This window comes from Melitaea cinxia, chromosome 12 (genome assembly GCF_905220565.1).
Source record: "Melitaea cinxia chromosome 12, ilMelCinx1.1, whole genome shotgun sequence".
Classification (NCBI taxonomy): Eukaryota; Metazoa; Arthropoda; class Insecta; order Lepidoptera; family Nymphalidae; genus Melitaea; species Melitaea cinxia.
The window spans coordinates 15,671,397-15,694,696 of record NC_059405.1 but is presented as its reverse complement, the minus strand read 5'-3'; the positions used below and the strand labels follow the sequence as shown (position 1 = coordinate 15,694,696).

The 23,300-nt window shown below is 33.7% G+C and overlaps 2 protein-coding genes across 2 annotated transcripts; one reads left to right on the top strand and one right to left on the bottom strand.

Moving 5' to 3' along the window:
- Positions 1 to 10,134: 10,134 nt before the first annotated feature.
- On the bottom strand, positions 10,135 to 13,676 carry LOC123658439 (THAP domain-containing protein 1-like). The gene is made up of 4 exons (XM_045593862.1): positions 13,525 to 13,676; positions 13,331 to 13,442; positions 12,780 to 12,972; positions 10,135 to 10,844 (listed from the first exon to the last, which is right to left on the bottom strand). The coding sequence occupies exons 1-4, from the start codon at positions 13,592 to 13,594 to the stop codon at positions 10,200 to 10,202; spliced, it is 1,020 nt and encodes a 339-aa protein (XP_045449818.1). The 5' UTR covers positions 13,595 to 13,676; the 3' UTR covers positions 10,135 to 10,199.
- Positions 13,677 to 14,192: 516 nt separating this feature from the next.
- Positions 14,193 to 16,481, top strand: LOC123658441 (ras-related protein Rab-39B). Its single transcript, XM_045593863.1, has 3 exons — positions 14,193 to 14,403; positions 14,475 to 14,826; positions 15,952 to 16,481. Exons 1-3 carry the CDS (start codon positions 14,296 to 14,298, stop codon positions 16,158 to 16,160), a joined length of 669 nt encoding a protein of 222 aa, XP_045449819.1. The 5' UTR covers positions 14,193 to 14,295; the 3' UTR covers positions 16,161 to 16,481.
- The last annotated feature ends 6,819 nt before the right edge of the window (positions 16,482 to 23,300 follow it).

Sequence of the window (23,300 nt, the reverse complement as noted above, 5' to 3'; positions counted from 1 at the left end):
TCTAAGAACTACTTTTCGAGTTATATCTAATAATGCGTTTTTACTTGACGCTTTTTTCGTCGACCTACGTTGTATTATAACGCATAACTTTCTACTGGATGTACCGATTTTGATAATTCTTTTTTTGTTGGAAAGGGGATATCCCTAGTTTGTTACCATGACAAGGAAACCAGGATCAGATGATGGGATCCCAGATAAATCGAGGGAAACTCTCGAAAATCCGCAATAACTTTTTACTGGGTGTACTGATTTTGATAATTTTTAATTTAATCGAAAGCTGATGTTTATCATGTGGTCACGTATAAATTTTATTGAGATCTGATAACTACTTTTTGAGTAATCTTTGATAACGCGTAGTTACTTGATTATTTTTTCGTCGATCTACGTTGTATTACTCTTCGATGTAATTGAAGTCGGTTTTTTTTTCGTTTGCGAGCAAACACAATTATTTTTATGTATGTTACATCAGAACTTTTGACCGGGTTGACCGATTTCAACAAATTTTGTTTTAATCGAAAGGTGGTGTGTGCCAATTGGTCCCATTTAAATTTATTTGAGATCTAACAACTACTTTTCGAGTTATATTTAATAATCCGTTTTTACTTGACGCTTTTTTCGTCGACCTACGTTGTATTATACCGCATAACTTTCTACTGGATGTACCGATTTTGATAATTCTTTTTTTGTTGGAAAGGGGATATCCCTAGTTTAGTACCGTGATAAGGAAACCAGGATCTGATGATGGGATTCCAGAGAAATCGAGGGAAACTCTCGAAAATCCGTAATAACTTTTTACTGGGTGTACCGATTATGATGATTTTTAATTTAATCGAAAGCTGATGTTTATCATATGGTCACATATAAATTTTATCGAGATCTGATAACTACTTTTTGAGTAATCTTTGATAACGCGTAGTTGCTTGACTATTTTTTCGTCGATCTACGTTGTATTACTTGTCGATGTAATTGAAGTCGGTTTTTTTTCGTTTGCGAGCAAACACAATTATAGTCTTAAACGCTTCGCAGACAGAAACTATTGTTTTTGGAACATAGAAATCAGACTTCAATATAGATAAGTAGTGGTCGCGCAGATGTCGAAATTCGACCATAATTAAAAATTTAAATGAAATAAAACCAAAAAATTATGATAATAAAGAACCTTTTTTAAAAAATTTCAATTTAAATACAGACTGACAATAAACTAAAGAGTATAAACGTGTGTGTCAAATACATAGTAGTGTATGAAAAGTTTTTTTTTTTCATTAATTTATTTTTATGCACATTTTAAAAAAATATTAGTATTTTACACTCCTTCTCTATATAAACTATAAGTGTACGAAATTTCATACTCCTCCGTCCGCGCAATTTTCGTAAAAATGGGATACAAAGTTTTTAGTTCACGTATTAATATATAAATAACAGTTTTATATAGTTACCTAAGCTTAATATATCTTGTAGTCTAGTACTAATAGGCTAATATTGGAATTTAGTCTACTACCGTGCTTTTATCAAAATTAGCAGATTAACTTAAACTTATTACCTATCGTTATCATGTAAAACAACAACCATGACCTTAACTTCCTCTGCATTATCGATGTCGTTACCTACAACGCAAAACACGCAGACAAATAAACAAATACAAAAACCCGTTTCGAGTGGAAATCTCATCAACCAAGTTTCGTCAGCTCTGCAACAAAACAATCCTAATAATATAAGACTCGCCTCCACCGAGTATTTTAACGAACTATTTATATTTTATTATTGAAGTTAAACTTCTTCACGCTCGCTTGACTTGAGGACTAAGCTGGTGAATGCGTGACGAGAGCGTTACGAAATGTGTGATCGGGCGAGGCGAACGGAAGTACAGGGGAGATATAAATTAGATAGAGCTAAAGAAGTTTGAATTCGTGTGGTCTAAAGCTCATTAATTTTTTTATAAGTATTTGTCTACTGTCTAGTATTAACTGTCAAATTAAAAGTAAATAATAAATCCTTTTTTGTAAATAAACGAATTCCACATTAATTATTGTAAATGCTTTTTTTTTCGTCAAATATCATACACTAGCTGACCCGGCGAACTTCGTATCGCCTAACACAAACTTTATCGTATGGTATTGAAGTTCAAATTGACTTTTAAGTATTATCACAAATCTTTTGTATGGGAGTATAGAAAAGTGTTGTTTTTAGACTTTTTCAGGAAATTTAATTATTTTTTTTTTGTTTTTAGATTTTTTCTCTCCGTAAGAACCATCCTCGTACTTCAAGGAATATTTAAAAAAAATGAATTAGCAAAATCGGTCCAACCGTTCTCGAGTTTTGCGCTTAGCAACACATTCAGCGACTCATTTTTATATTATAGATTACGATTGTCTACAAGCGAAATTATTAAATATGTCAAATTAATAGTCCTGGCTGCTTCGGATTGCCTTTTAAAAATATGATGAAGATAGTCCGACGCTGGCAGTAGTCGAATCCAATTTTTTTCATTCAATAAATGGAACGAAAGACTTTAAAACTCCATCAAATAGCTGTATTACGAATAATAGAAATAATAACAAATAAGTACTTAATCATCAAGAAAACCATCTCAATGTAGGTAAACGTAAATTAGTAAAGTGTAAATGTTAATTATTTTCTACAATTTTTATTTACCTCACACTCTTTCAAATGAACAGAAGCGTATAATTTTATACGTGATGTTCATTAACTCCACTTGTTTAAACCTTTATAGCATCTATAATAAAATCATAACTAGGCCAATTCTATACTTTTTATAAGATTTCTATACATTTTTAATAAAACATTTTTTTAATTCATTGTATAAAAAATATACAATGCCACGCGTACGTATCAAAAAATAGGTACTGGACTTATTTTGACAAAAGGTACCATAGCTTACGTATACAAAATCTGTAGCTGCCCGACTGGGGGAGCACCTCGACCTTACTGAAGATCACAGCTAAATAATACTGCTATCAAATAGTATTGTGTTTCTGTGGTGTAAGGTTCGGCTACGGTAATCGCTTACCATCGGGTGAGCCGTACACTGTTTGCCAAAAAAAAACATAAGTTAGGCTACAAAACATCACACATTGACATCAGAAGCAATTAACGTTAATACGTCAAATAAAAAGTTTAAAAAAATTAACATGATCCTAATTAAAAAAAAAAAATAGATTTGGGTTTTACAGAATGTATCAATCAATCAGATTATTAAAACACATGTAAAACCTCTTTTATCAAAATATACTTAACAAAAAAAATGTTTTTTACGTACGTAAAAAGTAGGTATGCCTTGTGTAATCGAAAGAAAGCTAGTACAAAAATTATTACAATCGAGACTTGAGTACCTACTGTGGAGATTAATCGCGGTGTCACAAAGGTTAGAGGTGACTGGCTGACCCATTGAATCACCAGCTTTTCTTACCCGTCCAGCCACCCACGCCGTTGTGACACAATACCAATACAATATCAACAATAACTTTTATCGAAAAAACTAAGATGTTATTTAACAAATATTTTTATAGATATAAAACTAGTTGACCGTTTTACCTGCGTTTATATTTCCTACTGTTTTTCTACTGATTGTGAGTGACAATTACTTTCTTGTTATTTATGAAATAGTGAAAACCTATTCATTTCTTTTTCGGAGTTCACTCCTTAAAAAAAAAGGCGCGTAAATATATGAGAAGTTAAATCGTAAAAGTTAATAGCGGTGACACTGAGTAATAGTATATCAGGAATTCAAGATTTAAAATAGCAATACGAATAGAAACCCGACAATTTTTGTTACGATTTTAGACTTTTATTGTTTTAATTATATGACACTCTCTCTCATGACCATTGGCTAACTGGAAAAATCTCTTCTAGGGATAAGTCCACCTTCGCCATCAAATATACATTTAATTTTCTGTAAATTCTTTTTTTTTAGTGCAATAAAGTATATAAATAAAAAGGAAAATAAATTGATTAATTTAATAGAACATTTTAATTTTTTAATATCATCACGGTAATCAGTCCTAAGAAGCTGAACCTTTTTTGTTTATTAAATATTTCTATATCTTTAATTTATATGTAAAACAGAATATTTATAAGTTAACTTGGGTCCACTGTGTTTACGATAGTGCGAAATATCGGAAACCTAAAACGACCAACAACAACAAATATAGTAAAAAAAAACATGTTTTATGTATAAACTATAATGTTATTGACCATTAAGGCCTAAAATCTTTTCATACCTTTTAAAAGTAGTCCAAACGAATGTGTTTCTATAAAAATCTATATTTATATATAAAAGAATGTTTGCCTGTGTGTCCTTTATAGAATCATAAACTATGCATTTGATCATGTCATGATCTTCAGCAGTGTTGTGCATGAGCCCACACAGGTTTCCGAGTTGGTACGACCAAAAAAAAACGTTGCAACGCGCGCAGGGTACAGCTAGTCTATTATATAAAAATCTCGTGTCACAATGTTTGTTATTGAACTCTTCCAAAACGGCTTTGATTCAGCCTGTACATCCATTGCTGGGCATAGGCCTCTTACTCCATGTAGGAAAACGGCTTGGCTTCCGTAACGACTATGTACGAACGTAACGATTTATATATATATATATATATATATATATATATATATATATATATATATATATATATATATTTTTTTTTTTTTTTTTTTTTTTGGTTGATCTGAGGATAGGTTGTAAAACTTGTAGGCTATTTTTATACCCCTAGGTGATAATGGTGTAGCTAGCCACATGGTAATCCACATGGATCAGCTAGTAATATTAGATTTCTAACGCAAATGCGAAGTAATATTAAACTGGTTGAGACATTTTTATGGTTCACCACTACACGAGCCATTGTAATTCAATAATCAATACGTTATAGATACTTAAAACGCAGTTTATTATTTATTTTTAATATATATGTAATATTAAAAGTAAATAATTTTATGTTATGATAGTTCGGTCAATCATAGAGACTTTGGTCCAACTATCAAATTGTAATAAAGTTAAAATAAAGTCAATTCAAACGTAGTGTTTATTTCCTTAAAAGGTTGAATCCTTTTACGCTTATGTTTTTTTATGTCATTGTTAACACGTTGGACGCCATGACGGACACCATATGTCCGACAGCATACTTTCGCCTGGGGCCACACCAATAAATCGAGAATCGTCAAAAAATTGTTAAGGTGTTTTTCTGCAAATATTGTCAGCGAAAACCTCAAAAATAATGGGCGACTGACGGAAACAGTCATTTACCCATTATTTTCCAAGATCTCAAGTGGCAGACACCAGCTATAACATTTTTGGAAACAATTTGTTAAAAAGCCTATAAATTCAAAGTGTTTTCGATTTTTTTTTTGTGCTATGTGGCCTTATTGCACTATGAGGCCGCGCGGGTCACTTGCCTTAGTAAAAACAGTCGAAACACTGTCTGTCGGCTCCCTAGAGGCTTCTGAAGTGATCGAGGGCATGCGGACACATGGTGTCCGACACGGCCTCTTGGACCCAATATAATGGCAGTCACATGGTGTCCGTCGCGGCCCACTGGACTAAACATGGTTTTTGGTCTGGCGGTCAACGTGTTAAGTAATTTTGTTGGTTTTATATTTTTTAAATACCTTTAGTAGAAGTCGAAGGCTTTAAAGGCGTACCATCTACTAAAAATTGCAATACCGTCGTTCAAATAATTGAGGGTACATTCAAATTTGATCGTTTTTTTATTACAGACTACACAATGAAACATACATTAACATGAATACAGATAATAAAAATATACTTTCATTTGCAAAATTATATTTAGTAGAAATTATTCTTAAACCATAAAAGTCGAAGAGAAATGATTCGTGGGCATGATACGAATTTTGAATCAACGTTAATTACAAGCGTTATATTGTAATGCCAGTTGAAATAATGACGATGAAAAATGTACACGTATAAGTACGATGAGTGGTGTACTTCTATGGTACAGTGGTTTACTTTTAAGGAATGCTACACACGCCTAAGGAATAGTGATTGCGAAAGTCCAGTTACTGGCGACTGGCTACCAAGTCACAGTTCCAATTCGCCGTAGATGTGATAGGCTTTATTCTAAGTTACGATTATCAACCGCGTATAAACGTACATAAATACGTACCTTTTACGAGGCGCACGCCTTCATAATCGAGTTATAATAAATCCATTCACAATACACGAATACAAAAACAAAACCCACTCGAGCACTAAACACAAAATTATACAAAAAATAAAACTCTACGCTATCAAAACATGGAGAACGTAAAACGCGCACATTTTGAAGTGTTGTGGGGGGAATAATAAAAAAAAACTTGTACAATATTTGAACAGATGGGAATTTATTTTCGTTCACGCGCGAGGTGCGATCGCTAGTGTTACCACTCGACAGTACGTTCTACGGAGGAAGAATCACGGTACTGAGTCGGAAACTCGAAGTCGTTTGTTTGGTACGTCTATTCATTTCACTGATTCTGGGTATAGCTGTCTCTTTCTCACAAACATTTTAGTTTACAGCGTCATCTATCTTCGAACTGGAGAACTTACTATGACAGAATTGGACCGTCAACATGAGACTCAGTAGATACCAGAGGTGTATTAGTTTGCTCTCAAGAGGGCGCTATATTTAAAACTGTTGTGTTGAGATGCATGTTTCACGTAACAATTCTACGACTTTACGCTTATATATGGGTAATTTAAATTGTATGAGTTATACCATTGCCGAAATCAACTGAAAACAATAAGTAAATTTTCTTTGTTGAAGGTTTGACTGCTCTAATGTAGAGCGGCGGATGTCCGTACGAAGAGTAACCATCACTATCATGAATTCATAATAGCAACCGAGGCTGACGGCTTTACGTGTTTTTACCGGTACAGTGAGGATACAAAAAAGGCTTAATCTACACGAAAAAAATGCGCGGTCGAGTTCTCCCCTTCAAATTAAAATTAATATATACCTCTATATTTTTGATAATAACTCTTTCTGTTCATCATCATCATTACAGCCTATACAGTCCACTGCTGGACATAGGCCTCCACAAGTTTACGCCAAAAATAACGTGAACTCATGTGTTTTGCCCATAGTCACCACGCTGGGCAGGCGGGTTGGTGACCGCAGTACTGGCTTTGTCGCACCGAAGACGCTGCTGCCCGTCTTCGGTCTGTGTATTTCAAATTCAGCAGTTGGATGGCTATCCCGCCACCGGCCGGCTTCTTAAGTTCCAAGGTGGTAGCGGAACTGTGTTATCCCTTAGTCGCCTCTTACGACACCCACGGGAAGAGAGGGGGTGGCTATATTCTTTAGTACCGTAGCCACACAGTACTACTCTTTCTGTTGGCCAGAGACATTTACAGCGTCACCGGTGGCAGGTGGTGGCAGGGACTGAGACTCTTTCCTTAGGTAGCTTTGTCTCCAGGATATCTCATAGTGTGATTGCAACTCTGGTTGGAATGTCGTCTGAATACGCAGAATAGAGGACAGGTACAGGCTTAACGCCTCGTGTGTGTGCCGTCGAAACCCACAACAAATTAATTAGTTTAATAATGACAAAGACTAACTCAAACATTTTTAGAGCTGCGACTTTGAAGTCGGGGCCGGATAGATCTATTCTAATAAAAAAAAAAACGGCCAAGTGCAAGTATGACTCGCGCACCGAGGGTTCCGTACAAAAATTATTAAAAATATTTTTATATGATGTAAATGAAAAAAAAAATTTTAGGCAATTTTTTCTTTATCTGTGCTATAAGACGTTGCTTCGCACCAAATTTCTGAGTTCAGGGGAAGTATCCTGTAGGCTTTGTTTCCCTTGCGAGTGTCGAAAATTTTGCAGCATAAACGGCTGTATCTTTTGATTGCTTTGGCTTAGAAGTTTGATTTTTTCACAGCTCTAAGGGACAGTAGACCTGAGTATTTGTTATAAATTTCAGCTTGATATCTTCACGCGATTCTGAGAAAAAGGGTCTTGACAGACAGACGGACAACAAAGTGGTACAAGGGTCACGTTTTTTTCCTTTTGAGGTATGGAACTGATAAAATGAGTACAATCCGCAAGGTTATACTTACTTAAGTGAGGTAGGGCTCAGGAGGAAATATCCTGTTCAAAAGCTGGAGCAGCCCGACTGGGGAAGGATCTCGACTTTACAGAAGATCACAGCTAAATAATACTGCACTTAAGTAGTGTTGCGCTATTGTTTTAGCTCGATAGTATATCTCTTGAAGAGGGTCCTGCTATGCTTTTCCTTATATACAAGACAAAACTTTAGTAAAATGTTTAAGGATATTCTTCTTACACGCTTTTGATGATGATGTTTTTAAGTTTACCGCTTTTTAGAATATATTTCATTTTTAGCCAAATATCATTTTTCGGGGAAGCCCTCAAGGTTAACCCTCAAGAAGGATAAGTATCTAAGTATGCCCTAAGTCTTTGAAAATAACAAACTTATTTTTCCATCCGCAAATTCAGTTTTTTTTTTTTTTTGTAGTGAAAACTTCTTTAACGGTATTGCGCACTTTTTTGTGATGGGTAAAAAATGTTAAACTCGCTTCAAGACACGTGGTCTGACCGATTTTTTTTTTGTGTTGGGTAAAAAATTTTAAACTCGCGTCAGGACACGTGGCCGATCAAAAATTCGTAAAACGGAGGGCGATTCGTGGACCGCCGGCACGACGCGCGGAAGTATCCCCCTCTCTTTCTACCGTGCGGCGAAAATGTATGCCTTCGCCTGCTGTTTCGTTTAGGCGGCGGAGGGCGCTTGTGCGAATGTTCGTATGTAATATAAATTGACATGTTTGTGTACGATAGCACAATAAATGAAAATTGTATTTTACCACATAAATGATAGTATTTTTATACTGATAGTTAAAGCAATTCGTGCGAAAATTATTCCCTAACCATTCCAAAATATCAAAAATGCACAACGTTAATATTCAAGTTTTTACTTCTGCCGGCACACCCGGAGTGCAACCGTTGTTTTTTTTTATATTAAATCTATATTTTCAATACTTCTACTATTATTATTATTTTAATAAATATCTTATAACATACACACACACGATCGTCTGTTCCTATGATAAGCAACTTGACTGTTTTTAACTATTTTTAACCGACTTCCAAAAAAGGAGGAGGTTCTCAATTCAACTGTATGTTACATCAGAACTTTTGACCGTGTGGACCGATTTCGACAAGTTTTTTTTTTAATCGAAAGGTGGTGTGTGTCAATTGGTCCCATTTAAATTTATTTGAGATCTAACAACTACTTTTCGAGTTATATCTAATAATGCGTTTTTACTTGACGCTTTTTTCGTCGACCTACGTTGTATTATACCGCATAACTTTCTACTGGATGTACCGATTTTGATAATTCTTTTTTTGTTGGAAAGAAGATATCCCTAGTTTAGTACCATGATAAGGAAACCAGGATCTGATGATGGGATCCCAGAGAAATCGAGGGAAACTCTTGAAAATCCGCAAATAACTTTTTACTGGGTGTACCGATTTTGATAATTCTTTTTTTGTTGGAAAGAAGATATCCCTAGTTCAGTACCATGATAAGGAAACCAGGATCTGATGATGAGATCCCAGAGAAATCGAGAGAAACTCTTGAAAATCCGCAATAACTTTTTACTGGGTGTACCGATTTTAATAATTTTTAATTTAATCGAAAGCTGATGTTTATCATGTGGTCACATATAAATTTTGTTGAGATCTGATTACGACTTTTTGAGTAATCTTTGATAACGCGTAGTTACTTGACTATTTTTTCGTCGATCTACGTTGTATTACTCGTCGATGTAATTGAAGTCGGTTTTTTTTCGTTTGCGAGCAAACACAATTATTTTTTAAATATACATACAAATAATACACATATAAATACAAATATTACAACCAGACTTAGGCGGGATCGAACCCCAAACCCGCGGAATAGAAAGCAGACCGGCCGCTATAAACTGCGCCAACGGGCTAGTCACACATTATAATTAGGTTGAATAACGATCAAACATTCATTAATTTAAATGTTAAGCCTGTGACGACTTGCTGGATTGCGACGACACACACAACTTATCGAAAATTCGCCATTCTTCAAAAATTCGCCATTTTTCAAAAATAAAACAAACAAAATCATGCTTGAAAATATCTTGAATCTAATTATTCACAAAGTATACCTAATTCATGCTTAATCTACATCAACGTAACGATACTTTACACGATAATTCCGTATCAGTCAGTTCAGACACAACTTTTAGCAAATTACTATTTGACAGTACATTTTTTGGTTCGTAACCCGAAGACACCCACGATTCTAGTACTTCAGTGCTAGGTAACAGTGTCCTTAATGTATTTCTAATGTATATGTACGCTTGTGGTGAATATTTGTAAATACTAAGAGCGAAATTCTTCAAATCATCCGTCTGTCTCGTCGGCATTGCTAAAACTAAACCATTCGTATCTTCTCTTATTTTATCTTGCAAAGATAAGAGTATCCTCGACTTTTTCTTTCTCTTCTGATTCAATATATTCCTTTTCATTTCTATAATCTCTTTAACTCTCAATAGGTATCTCGTCTGTCGTTTGTATACCTTCATCCTTGACTTTAATTTCTCTTTCAAGCTGACCGCTTGTCTCTGCATTTTCTGTACTTCGGTAAACAGTTTTAAAAGTTCTAAACTATCTTCGTCTTTTTTGCTTGTAACATGATTTGATACGTTTAGTGATGTCGGGTCAGTTAGTTCGCGTTGATAGTTTTCTGCGTCGCTGTACTCATCGCTATCCATTAGATAATCCTCGTCTTCATATTCGTTGTCAAGTGTCTCTTCGTCTATATATTCAACCTGAAGCAAATGATTAAAGTTTATTTCAAGCCCATTTATTTACGGCGTTATAACCCACGTAATTATAGTTCGGCCTGTGTATTTCAAAGCCAGCAGTTGGATGGTTATCCCGCCATCGGTCGGCTTCTTAAGTTCCAAGGTGGTTGTGGAACCTTGTTATCCCTTAGTCGCCTCTTACGACACCCACGGGGAGAGAGGGGGTGGCTAAATTCTTTAGTGCCGTAGCCACACAGCACATTACAGAGATCACACAGAAGATCACAGCTAAATAATACTGTTTTCAAACAGTGTTGTGTTCCTTTTGGTGAGTACGGTGACCAGAACTACTGGGCGGAATTGGGGATAGGGTCGTCAACGCGCTTGCGATGCTTCTGGTGTTGCAGTCGTCTATAAGCTACGGTTATCGCTTACCATCAAGTGAGCTTATTTTATTAGTATTATACTTATAGTATTAGCTCATTAGCGCTTATTTGCTGACCTAGTTTTATATAAAAAAATATACAGATTATATTAAATATTTTTCTACACTCGTGTTAGCACGAATATTTGGTGTCACATTCGCGAAATTTTGCTTCATACTTAACATTCGAAGCACATGAAAAAAGAAACCAAAATTAAAGACAAGAAAACTAGTTTAAACTAATGAACTTATAGAAAAAAAATATTTGTTTATTTCTAATCACAAGTCCACTGGACGTGCCGATTTTGATGATTATTTTTTAATGACTGCTTCTCATTCACTCCCATTTAAATTTGATTGAGATTTGACAAGCACTTTTTGAGTTAACTCTAATAATGCGTATTTACTTGATCGTGTTTTGGTGTCGATTGACGTCAGTTTTGTTTTTTTCTTTTTTGAGCAAACACAATTATAAGGTAACATACGAATAACATTGGTTAGTATTATATAAGAAATTAAATATTTGAAAGTAGGAAATCAAACATTTTAAGCTACTGTTAATGAAATTAAAAAAGTGAAAGTGTGTTATTTGTTCACGTTAATTATAAAAAAGATGTAGGGTAGACTTAAGTCATATTCGTTTTATTCTTTTCAATAATTTTGGTGTGATGCAGAGCATAAAGTCAAAACATTAAAAAAACTGTATTCAGTAACAATTACACAACACTGAAAAATTTTATATCAAGGTTTTAAGAAATTTATAAGAACAATTCATTATTTCTCTATATAATTTACAACAACCGTACGGTGTAGTGTTGCATAGGCAGGTTGTTTCCAGTAAGATGTCTGTCCTTGTGCATCAACCATGTCAACCATGCTTCAGAAAGCATGTTAAGCTGTCAGTGCCAGTTGTTATCATATAGACCTGATAGCGATCGTTACTCATACATATTACACATATTAGGAAATATATCCAGGTTGTCTGGAAGAGATTGCTTTTTAGCAATAAGACCGCCTGGTTGTACAATTTGTTACTATAATTGCTTGTAATTTTAATTTTGTTCTTTATTTAAATGTGCAATAAAGTATATTATTATTATTATTATTATATCCAACGATGCAATGGAGCAGCATCACTATGCTAATCCACTGATTAAAATTTGAACCTTTCTTCTACATAAAGAGGCCCAGCAGTGGAATGTTACAGTCTGAATCGAGATACCATTTTGTTACATCATAATTAAAAACAAAAATAAACGAACATCACCGGTGCCTTAGCTAAAAAAAATTGTTTGTTTTATACGTGACAGCCGACTGATATAGGCATATATTTTTCTAATAAATATACAGATAAATAATACATCTATTACACACAGACCCGGGCAGTGAATCAAAATCACACATCTAAGGCAGAAAGCAGGGTCTCATCAATGGGCTAATGAGCTGATTCTAGTTCAGTGATGTGAATAATATATCTTTAAAAACAGTTAGTTAACAAAAAAAGTTATTTCTAGTAATATAATACAAAACACTACCTCCAAAACATGTTTAGGCAACTTTAACGAAGGTACAGCCTTAGAGTTCAGAACCACAGTATTATCGGCGTTACATTCGAAACAATCTACAGAGAAATGTTGAACACAGATATAGGAATAATCTGTAGGTGTCCAATTATTTCTGCCTGTTAGGTCCGTCCATATTTGCCTAAGATTTGCATCTTCGGGAAACCTAAAAAGAAAGTGTTCCTTTATTTAATTCTACAAAATCAAAATTTTAAATTTCTATATTAAAATAGGTTTCATAATCACTTTTGATTTATCATTTAACAAAGTGTAATTATAATATTCTTTGAACTACAGTCTCGTTTTACATATAAGGATAAAGATAAAATGGCAGAAAAACAGATCTGTACAATATTCCCATAACATAATCTACATTATACCACCTTTTTTGTCCAAAATTTTGGCTTTAACTTTATTTATTACTCCTTTGTTGCTGATATATGCATTATTATGCATATATCAGCAACAAAGGAGTTTAATGGCACTAAACAATATAATTATGTATAAAAAAGATTCTTACGTACCTAAAAAATAGCTCAGAGTTTATATTCTTTGATTCGTCACATCCCAGGACTGCACAAGTTTTTGTTATCTCCGTATCATCTGTGTTTTGTTTGAGTTCCGGTGCCACCATAGCTATGATACAGAAAAAAGGAATTAACTATACAACTTGGTGATTCAAATGAATTCTGTGGGTAGGTAATTGTAATTAATTTACCGATAGGGGTAGACTTCGCACGGCTTTCCTCATTTTCCTTAATTTTAACAAGACCTTGACTAAAACTCATGTTTGACGAAGAAATATCACAATGAGATAAATAACTCTTAAATTTTTATCATGACATTACAATGAGGACACAAATTTGTTACATACACTATAAAGGAAACTAAATACATTTACGATTACGAATAACCGTAATAAACTGGATAGCTTGATTAAGGCGCCAGTGTCGGCCTCATTAAAAGGTTATATTTAAATGTTTTGTATATTAAATGCTATTATACATATTAGTGTTAAATGTGTATAAAATTATATTGAAACTTAAACTATGATTGGTACAATTCGGTGTGCTGGACTATAAGAAATATTTTTTTAATTAATAACTGATAACTGACTTGACGCTACGCTACTTCAAATTTCTTTGACATCCGTTTTTGACATATTACTTGACATTTGCCGCGTGTACAGATTGTAAATAATGTAAAAGAATACCGTATCTAGTTATTAGTCAATGCTCGCTCTCGCTACTCGCTAGATTCGTTTTAAAATCAAGTAGATTCTCGGTTTCGATTCTCTTATGTCTATTATTTATTTAACATTAATTTCATGGAGCATTTTCTCTATGCTCCATGATTAATTTAATGGCAATCCAAAAAGACACTTCAAATTTGTGTCACATTTTAAGGCAGAAAGTCATCATTCACAAAATCATCCCAATACGCAAATATTTGACGAGATCTTTGTTGTTCTGAGTTTTATGTTAAGAAAATGGTTGATCCAATATTTGATTACCAATTCAGGCTTATCCTAATCGGTGATAGTACGGTGGGCAAGAGTTCGTTGCTGAAATACTTTACAGATGGGAAATTCGCGGAGGTAATAACAATGTTTTTGTTGTTGTATAACATTTTTGTGAATGGTTGATATAAATTACGCGTAATTTTCAGCTGTCGGATCCGACTGTGGGCGTCGATTTTTTCGCACGGATAATCGAAGTGCAAGACGGTACCAGGATTAAGTTGCAATTATGGGACACAGCTGGTCAAGAAAGATTTAGGTCTATAACAAAATCTTACTACAGAAACTCGGTGGGAGCTCTGCTCGTGTACGATGTGTGCAATCGATCTAGTTTCGAACACATACCTCTTTGGATGATGGAAGCAAAAAGGCATATAGAACCTCACCGGCCAGTATTTGCCCTGGTTGGGTGTAAAGTGGACCTTGTTGGTAGTGACAACAAAAACGGCGCAAGGAGAGAGGTTTCATGCGAAGAGGCTAGAATGTTTGCTGAAGAAAATGGTATATATATATATTTTTTTTTATTCTCAATAAAATTTTGCCTCTTGTAAAAAAATTAAGTTCCAATATATAACACGAAAATTTGTCATTGAAATTATTCTTTATCTAAACATACCAGTTATACAAAAACAAGTTTTGACCTAATTAAGAAATAGTTAATTATGTAATGACTATAAATTAATATAAATCATTGCAAATGATCTAATTAGCATTGAAAAAGAAGTGATTTATACTGTGTCACTTATATGTGTGTTTCTCTTGATAACAAGTTAAGAATATGAACAAAGAAAACAACTTTTAGAGTTGACTTAATTTAAAATATTTTTTTAAGTATGCGCACAGTAGGAGTAGAGTAAAAATCATATGCTGAAGAACAGAACTAAATATAGGTTTTATAATATTAAGCTGTAAATATATTGATTTTGATCTACCCACTGATTGGTGTTAGTAAAAAAACTAGGCATTTGCCAAAAGTGCTATTATGTATTACTAGCGACCTGCCCTGGATTCGCACGGGTGCAATACTGATACTAAATATACTACAGAATGTCTTTATTTATAGTATGAAGGTAGCTTATAGCATGGTTATTAACATAATAGCAACATTCAAATATGTGTCGTTAGATTACACGTTGTTACAGAATGCGTTGAAGAAAATAAATAAAGGTTCACTGTTCGTTCCCCATAGGTGATAGCGTGATAATTTGTAGCCTATATGTTGACCCGACTTCTTAATAATATTCATGCCAAATTTGAAGTAAATCCACGCAGTACTTTTTGAGTTTATCCAGGACATACATACAGACAAACAGACAAAAATTCTAAAAACTATATTTTTGGCTTCGGTATCGATTGTAGATCACACGCCAAATATTCTTTTAAAAAAATATTCAATGTACAGTTTTGACTTTCCTACCATTTTATTATATGTATAGATTAATTTATTCTGTCTACTGTCTAAACTGTATTATTACTATGGGTCAAAACATTCATATTTTAATAACCTGTAACTTAGATAGTGAAACTATCTATTTAATAATATAAAAAATATATTCTGTAATTTTTTTTAATTGTTGTTGACTTTTAGGCCATTTTTTAATTTCAAATTATATTTTTGTTTACAAGGCTTACATCATGTGGAAACGTCAGCGAAAACGGGACTAAACGTTGAACAAGCATTCATTTTAGTCGCTCAGGAGGTTTACAACCGCATACAGACAGGTGAATACAAGGTAGAGGACGGCTGGGACGGCATCAAAACGGGCTTCAACCGACCCAACGGTATGGACTTTAACTTGCTTGAAGCAGAAACCGTACAGTCTACTTGCTGCTAGACTTGTATACAGGACGTAGATGTAAATATTGACTCATACTAGATTTATATTAACATAAGCATAACTTTAAAGTGATTGGCACTCCACTAGAGAAACCGAGGTATCGATTTCTCATAGGGTGTTAATTAGATCTGCCCTTTGAAATATAAAAGTAATCTGTCTAAAAAGTACACTTTTTTTCTGTATTATCAAATTGATAACTGAAACTAACTACTCACAAATTTAAATAAAATATAATAGTGCCAATAGATGAGTAATATCTCTTTTGCGAAGTTTATTTAATTGTAAATAGTGGAACAGCACAAAAATGGCTTAATAAACCAAAAAAAAAACTTTTTTTTTTTTGGATTGATGTTTTCATCGCCACCATAATTATTGATACTTAAGTTATTATAAGTTAATATTAAACATGTATATGGCAAAGTCAAAAATCAAATTTATAAATGCGTCTTTTTCTTTTACTGAATGTAAATTAAGAAAATAATAACATTACCAAACTTTTTATATAATAGAAATCATATTGATTTTTATGTACAAAGAAACATCTTAATTTCAATTTAAAGTGCTAGGTGAGAAAAAAGCATGACCTCACGCTTGCTCCTTTACTGTGCCAATACCAAACGGATCTGATGTTACCTGTATAATTATGACGCTGCCAGTCATCTTCTACAGAATTTAGACATCTTCTAGAAATGTAGTAATGTTTATTATAGCAATCTTCGACAAGCTATTGCCTACGACAACCACAAGCTATGGAATAACCATAGTAAAGTTTCGGAAATGTTATCTTTAATATGTAAAAAGCTTGTCTCACGCTGTTTGTAGCCACACTTCCAAAACTGCTTGATGGAAGGTCATTTTTGTGTGTATTTGGAAGGTGTGTGAATAAGTTGTAAAGTGTATACTGCATTCTAACAAACTGATTTTTAACGTTAATTCAGGCAAAAAAAGCACATTTTTGTATTTTTTTTACGATGTAGTTAAAATCAATTAACGTTACATTAAGCAATAAAATTTAAAGAATATTTTGTGAAACTTTAATGAAAAAATATTTAAAGAAAAAAAAAATGGTAATGGCAGCAAGAAGTCCCAAAAAAGGTTGTTTTGATGTGCCTCTCATAACTCGATGCTATCCAACATCGAGTTCCATCCGATTTAAAAAAAAATGAAATTTTATTTTGTTCAGGAATGATTTTCCTACAGGTAACGCTATAAAAAATTTCCAAATTTCAATTGTTCACTTTTTGGGAAAACGCGATTTTTTGTTACCTCATAAGTTGTGTATAGAATAGTGTCAGAAAAAGTTTAAAAAAGATTGATACAGTAGTTTTGAAGAGCACTGAAAACGTGAGTTCTGAAAACGCTTATATTTTAGACACTAATAAATTTGGAATCAAATATATGATGCGTTGTTAATTAAACCGTTCCTTCTTCGTTAGTTTTGCTTTTATTCATCTAAAAATTTAACGTAATATTATTTAAAGGTTCTCAATTCAAAAAATTTTCTTAAAAAAATTACAAAAAGAAGGTTAAATACGTTCACCTCCCTCTTTCTTAAGGTATTATTACCATTTTAGGGTGCACCTAAATACATTTTTTTTTTCTAATAAAAATTATCGAATTTTACGAAGTTCGCAATACAGAACGTCTTTTGTCATTGAGTCAGCCAGTGTTTATACATTATTTTCTGAGTCAGACCTCATTTTGATTTAAAAGCCAAATTAAAATTAACTTTCTCTGTATATGAATATATTTTATATTTATAACCAACTCAGAAACCTTTGTGAGCTCATGCACAACATTTTGCTGAAGATCGTGACCAAATGTATAGTTTACGATTCTATAAAAAACATAAAACTAACATTCATTTATATATAGATTCTGTAGTGGTACAAAAATGACTAAAACACTGACAGTTGCGGTTTCGTTTTAAACAAAACGTTTATTTTAATACGATTTTTCGTTTAAATATTCGTACAAAAATATATATTTTTTGCACGGACTAAATAAAAGGTACCTCATATTCAATCATTGACCGATTTCAAACCAACTGCTTCCTTTGTCTTTAGCTCAGATTACGTTAAAAATGCGGGGTGATCTTTCGAAATTCTTAATTCTAAAACAAGATGCAAAACGTCGAAACGTCAGTCATCTAAAATAACCTATTAAACCGCGATAAAATCCGAAGTTTTTTCATTATGAAGATGCAAAAAATTTACTGCCGTTACTTTTCGTAAAAACCTTAATTGATGGGGTGTCAGACCGTACCATACCATGTAAAAATGAATTAAATAAAAAACAAAAAAAAGACGAAAAAAAGACGAAGAGATCACGACTAAGGATATGCAATTTCATTATGTCCGTGGCGGTGAGAAATTAATTATTTTTTTTTTTGTGTCTTTTTACGAATAGCTGATGCCATTTTTGTGTTGATAAGCATCACATTATCAATGTAATTTCAGTAAATAGAAAGACAAACCAAAGAGTTGGATTTCATGTATAAATCTATTCAAGAAGTTATTTTAGTTTTATAATTAGTGACAATACTAACAATGAACTACGCCAGTAGTTGAAGTTTTGTACCTGCTGTAATATTGTAAATCTGATTGTAATCTGATATCTGTTTCTCACTTTTAACTGTAACTTATATTTTGATTTGTGTTTTGTTATGTGATACAATTGAATTGATGAATATATTTACAAATTATATAAATAATTTTTTTTAATTTATTTATTCATATTTATATTAATAATTTGAAGTAAAAAAACCACTTTCCAATGGATACACTATCTATCCATAGGAAATTGGTTTTTTGGTAATTAAAAATTAAAACATTTTTGATTATATACTTTTTTGAAATGTGATGTTTATCTTTTTAAGTTATTTATCTATGATTATCAGCCACCTCGGTGTCTTTAAAAATTATTAAGTATTCAAAAAATTAAACTAAATACAAAGTTATGTTTTCAGTTAAAAGTGTTAAATACGATATCTTATCAGTCTTATGCAAAAAAAAATAATGATAGTTTTTATAATAATAACTAATAATTGATTCGGAACTAATGTAATTGATGTATTTGGGTATTATATATTTTGTTATGATCATGGACACAAGGCTGAGAACGTTGCGAGCAGAACTTTAAAATGTGCCTTGGTTCATTACGAGATATATAATGGGGAGAAAATAACAATTAACGTGTTTATTTTATGAAGTACTATTTTAAAAAAATGTATGCGTTTTTTAAGCACAGATTTAATAAGGGCCTTTTTCGCCGGTTGTGTATAAAGTTAATCCCGCAAATAAGTTACTAATAGACTTAAACAGTAGTTACAGAGTACCTGTTTCTCCTCAATTAATAATCTACTATTAGTCACATTTACGAATAGAAAGATCTTTTAACTGAGGTAGGGCACAGCAGGAATTTCCTGCTCAAAATATGGAGCAGCCCGACTGGGGTAGTACCTCGACCTTACAGAAGATCACAGCAAAATAATACTGTTTTCAAGCAGTATTGTGTTCCTGTTGGTGAGTAAGGTGACCAGCAGTGACTGAGCTCCTGGGGGGGTTGGGGATTGGATCGGCAACGTGCTTGCGATGCTTCTGGTGTTGCAGGCGTCTATAAGCTACGGTAATCGCTTACCATCAGGTGAGCCGTACGCTTGTTTGCTGACCTAGTGACATAAAAAAAAAACTCGTAAATATAGTGGCACTCAGTATTAAAAATAACGATGTAGTCCCATAATGTTTTATCTATTGGAAACATACGTCAAATAAATAAAATATATAAACGCTTAACACTCAACGGCCCTCAGTAAGATTTTCTCCTGTGTCGGGGATAAATGTACATCCAGGTCCGGATTTGGAGGTCTGGAGACCTCGGGGCAAGAAAGTGAAGGCCCCTTGGCCCCAAATTATTTTTCACATAAAATGGACAATCTTTTTAAAAGGTAAAACATGAAAAAAATATTAAAAAAAAGTTGTTTACTAGTCTGAATTTGAATGTTTTTTACCTAAGTCAATTGTGGAGGCCGGTCTCCTTTTGTGGAGGCCGCGGGGCTGTAGCCCCGGTTGCCCTCTCCTAAATCCAGCTATGTGTACATCATTCGTCAAAATTCAAAAAGCGTTATCCACACCGATCGGTGAGACAGGCCCTTAACGTATCGTCAATTTATTTTAAAATGTGTTTATTATATGGTAACATTGGGCTGCTCATTATAAAAATTTCTGTATTTAAGTATAAAAAATGTATTGCCTAAAAGTTTGTGACATGAAAAACAAATACCGTCCAGACGCGGGCAAATTTATTTAATTAAAATTATAAAGTGTGTATTTTACGTTACGAAATAATGTCATAATTATTGGACAAGGGATATATTCGAAATACGCTAGTGATTTTTTTTATTTAACAATTTAATGGAAATAAATTTATATGAATACTTAAGAAAACACATGTGTTTGTTGCAAGTATTTTATAAGTAATGGAACATAAATAGTCTTATGTCACAGTTTTTTTTTTTTAAGAAATGCAATTATCTCGTCATAGCGCTGTTATTATACGCTTTTATAAATGAAAATAAATGTTTTGTTAATTATTCTAGTTGTGTTTTTTTAATACCACCTCGATACATAAAATGAAAAAGGCAAATAATTCCTTCAAAGCATTTTGTCAATAAAAGAAAACGCTCAGTGCTTACTCAATATCATAAAATCCTATGCTAGAGGAACAGACTAAACATAAATTTTCTGTGTGCTCAGATTACAAATACGATCAATATCTGTGACAAAGGTTCCGATCTCAGCTTCGATTCCCGACAGGGAATGCACGGGGGGGGGGGGGGGGGGCACTTGTATGAATATATGTTTTGGGTGTATGTTTTTGAAAGCTTAAACTCCGTGCCTCGGAGAAAACGTAAAGCTGTCGGTCCTAGTATTCTAATCTCCCATCAAACCGGAATGGAACAGTGTGGTGGATTGAGTTCCAATTTTTCTCCTATATAGAAAAAAACGCTTTTGCTTCGCAGGGCGTTACAATTTGATTCAATTAATCACGGCCGGACCGTGAGTTAAGAGGGCCCTGGGCTAGTGCTACTTAGGGGCCCACCTAATTTGACCATGATTGAGATGAATGTGTAATGGCAGACGAACATTTCAACTGTCAGTTCGAAGTACCAACACCGAAACGTAGACTTGAATTGAATTGAATGGGTTTGATTAATCGTAGGATTCGCAGGGCTACAAACTATACGATCTGTTAATTAAATTACGGATTCTTTCGCATTATTGTCTATTTTTGATTTTGACTTGACTAAGCTGGGGGCTCCTTGAACCCATGAACCCCTGGGCTGAAGCCCAAAAAGCCATATGGTAGAGCCAGCCCTGATTAATCAACATCTTCTACTCGTTTATGACCGATACAAACGTTTGTCACGAGCTCCGAATCGATCGAACCTCTGCATCAGCTCGTCAACTATGATTGTCTGTAATAATTTTTTTCATTTGTTTTCGTTATAATTATTTTTTATAAATTTGTTCTTTGTAGTCCTCACCTTCCCCCACCGGCATTTCATTCCCCGTCGGCGATCCTACGAAGATCGTCATTCCAGAAAAAGTTGAATTATTTGTTGGCAGCCTCTGTAACCCGGTGATTCTTAGCACCGTCCGTCCCACCGTTACTACCACTGCTGTCGTAGCATTAGTTGGACCACCGGAAACTGAAGACCTAGTGTCTGCGTTGAGCTCATTGGGGTAATTTCCATAATCACTGCGCTTAGCAAGCGTATTTATATATTTTAGCCTGAATTAGTGAAATTTTAATCAACGGTGATATTTCAAAAAAATACTTTAACTCGGCGTTCGTCGCATCCCTGTAAGCAACACTTTTGCTCGCTACGGGTGAAAAATACCCAAATTTTATATCGTGTATCCATTTATTCTTATGTATTATTATTATTATTATTATTTTGTTTATACGTAAAGGAAGTTTAGTAAAATGTTAAATAAAAGTAAGTAATCATCGTTAACAGTATTTATTAAACAAATAGATAAACGCTACAATTATATAGTAAACAGCAACTGTTTTTTATAACTACTACTGCAAACAAAAAAAAAATTACTTTTCATTTTATTATCAATCATATGGATATAATTTTTACAAAAACAGTCTTAGTGTTAATTTAGGAAAAGAAATTATACACATTTATGATATCTTACGTCTCTAAATCTAATCTCTAATAGTATGTTTACAGTCTCGTTTTCTTTGGTACTTCTCTTTACGTTTATCAATATACATATTAGTGCAGTCAACAATCAACTGTAAGTCGTCATTGGGAAAAAATACATTCCATGCATCAACAATATTCATACATTGCTTAGCATCTCCTTTTGGCCCTGGTGCCTCTAGCACGATGTTATGAGAACGAGTTCTAACACGCGGAGATTCGTTTACTTTCCATTGGGTTGTGCTATCCTTGCCTAAATAATAACCACGTTGCAAGGTACTTACAGGGACATCTTCTAGATATTCTGGTATAGTAAGCCCTGGTCCGGTAACTGAAATTGGTGGCTCAGTAGCACTTTCCGGTAAGTTTTCGTGAAAAAGTTCGCCTTCTTGATCTGAGTCAGTATCGTGTTCGCTGAACTCTTCAAAATCTTCAATTTCGGAACAACTGCTATCGCTTTGTTCCAAATACTGTTGAATATCTTCATCAGCAACTACATGGCGTGCCATGATACGGTCTAATTACAATAACAACGTCTAATTACAATAACAACGTATATTAATTTTCAAAAAAGTATATAACATAAATAATCGCTACGGGTGAAAAATACCCATACTCACTTTGCACGTCCACCGTTCGCAAGCGCGTCGCGCTAACTGACTGTCGAGTCGAGAGTACAAAGTCGAAGACACAACTTGAAGGTACCAAGAAGCGCGGCGCGCTGTGATTGGCTAATCAAAAAATATAAACAAAAATTTATAGGGCTGGGTGAATTTTACCCATAGCGAGCAACGCTGAGTTAATCGACAAAATTTTAACTTCCGAAAATTGCTATTGCGATAAAAACTTGTCGCATTATCAACTTTATGACTTCATCTTTCAATCATTCATTCATTTATTTCAACGTCAACCAGAAAATA

Coding starts and splice junctions, on each gene's coding strand:
- LOC123658439 (XM_045593862.1), bottom strand. CDS start 13,594: ATGAGTTTTAGTCAAGGTCTTGTTAAAATTAAGGAAAATGAGGAAAGC. Junction 12,973..13,330: donor AACTCTGAGCTATTTTTTAG/GTACGTAAGAAT, acceptor CTTTCTTTTTAG/GTTTCCCGAAGATGCAAATC. Junction 10,845..12,779: donor TGCCTAAACATGTTTTGGAG/GTAGTGTTTTGT, acceptor CATTTGCTTCAG/GTTGAATATATAGACGAAGA.
- LOC123658441 (XM_045593863.1), top strand. CDS start 14,296: ATGGTTGATCCAATATTTGATTACCAATTCAGGCTTATCCTAATCGGT. Junction 14,404..14,474: donor CAGATGGGAAATTCGCGGAG/GTAATAACAATG, acceptor CGTAATTTTCAG/CTGTCGGATCCGACTGTGGG. Junction 14,827..15,951: donor AATGTTTGCTGAAGAAAATG/GTATATATATAT, acceptor TTTGTTTACAAG/GCTTACATCATGTGGAAACG.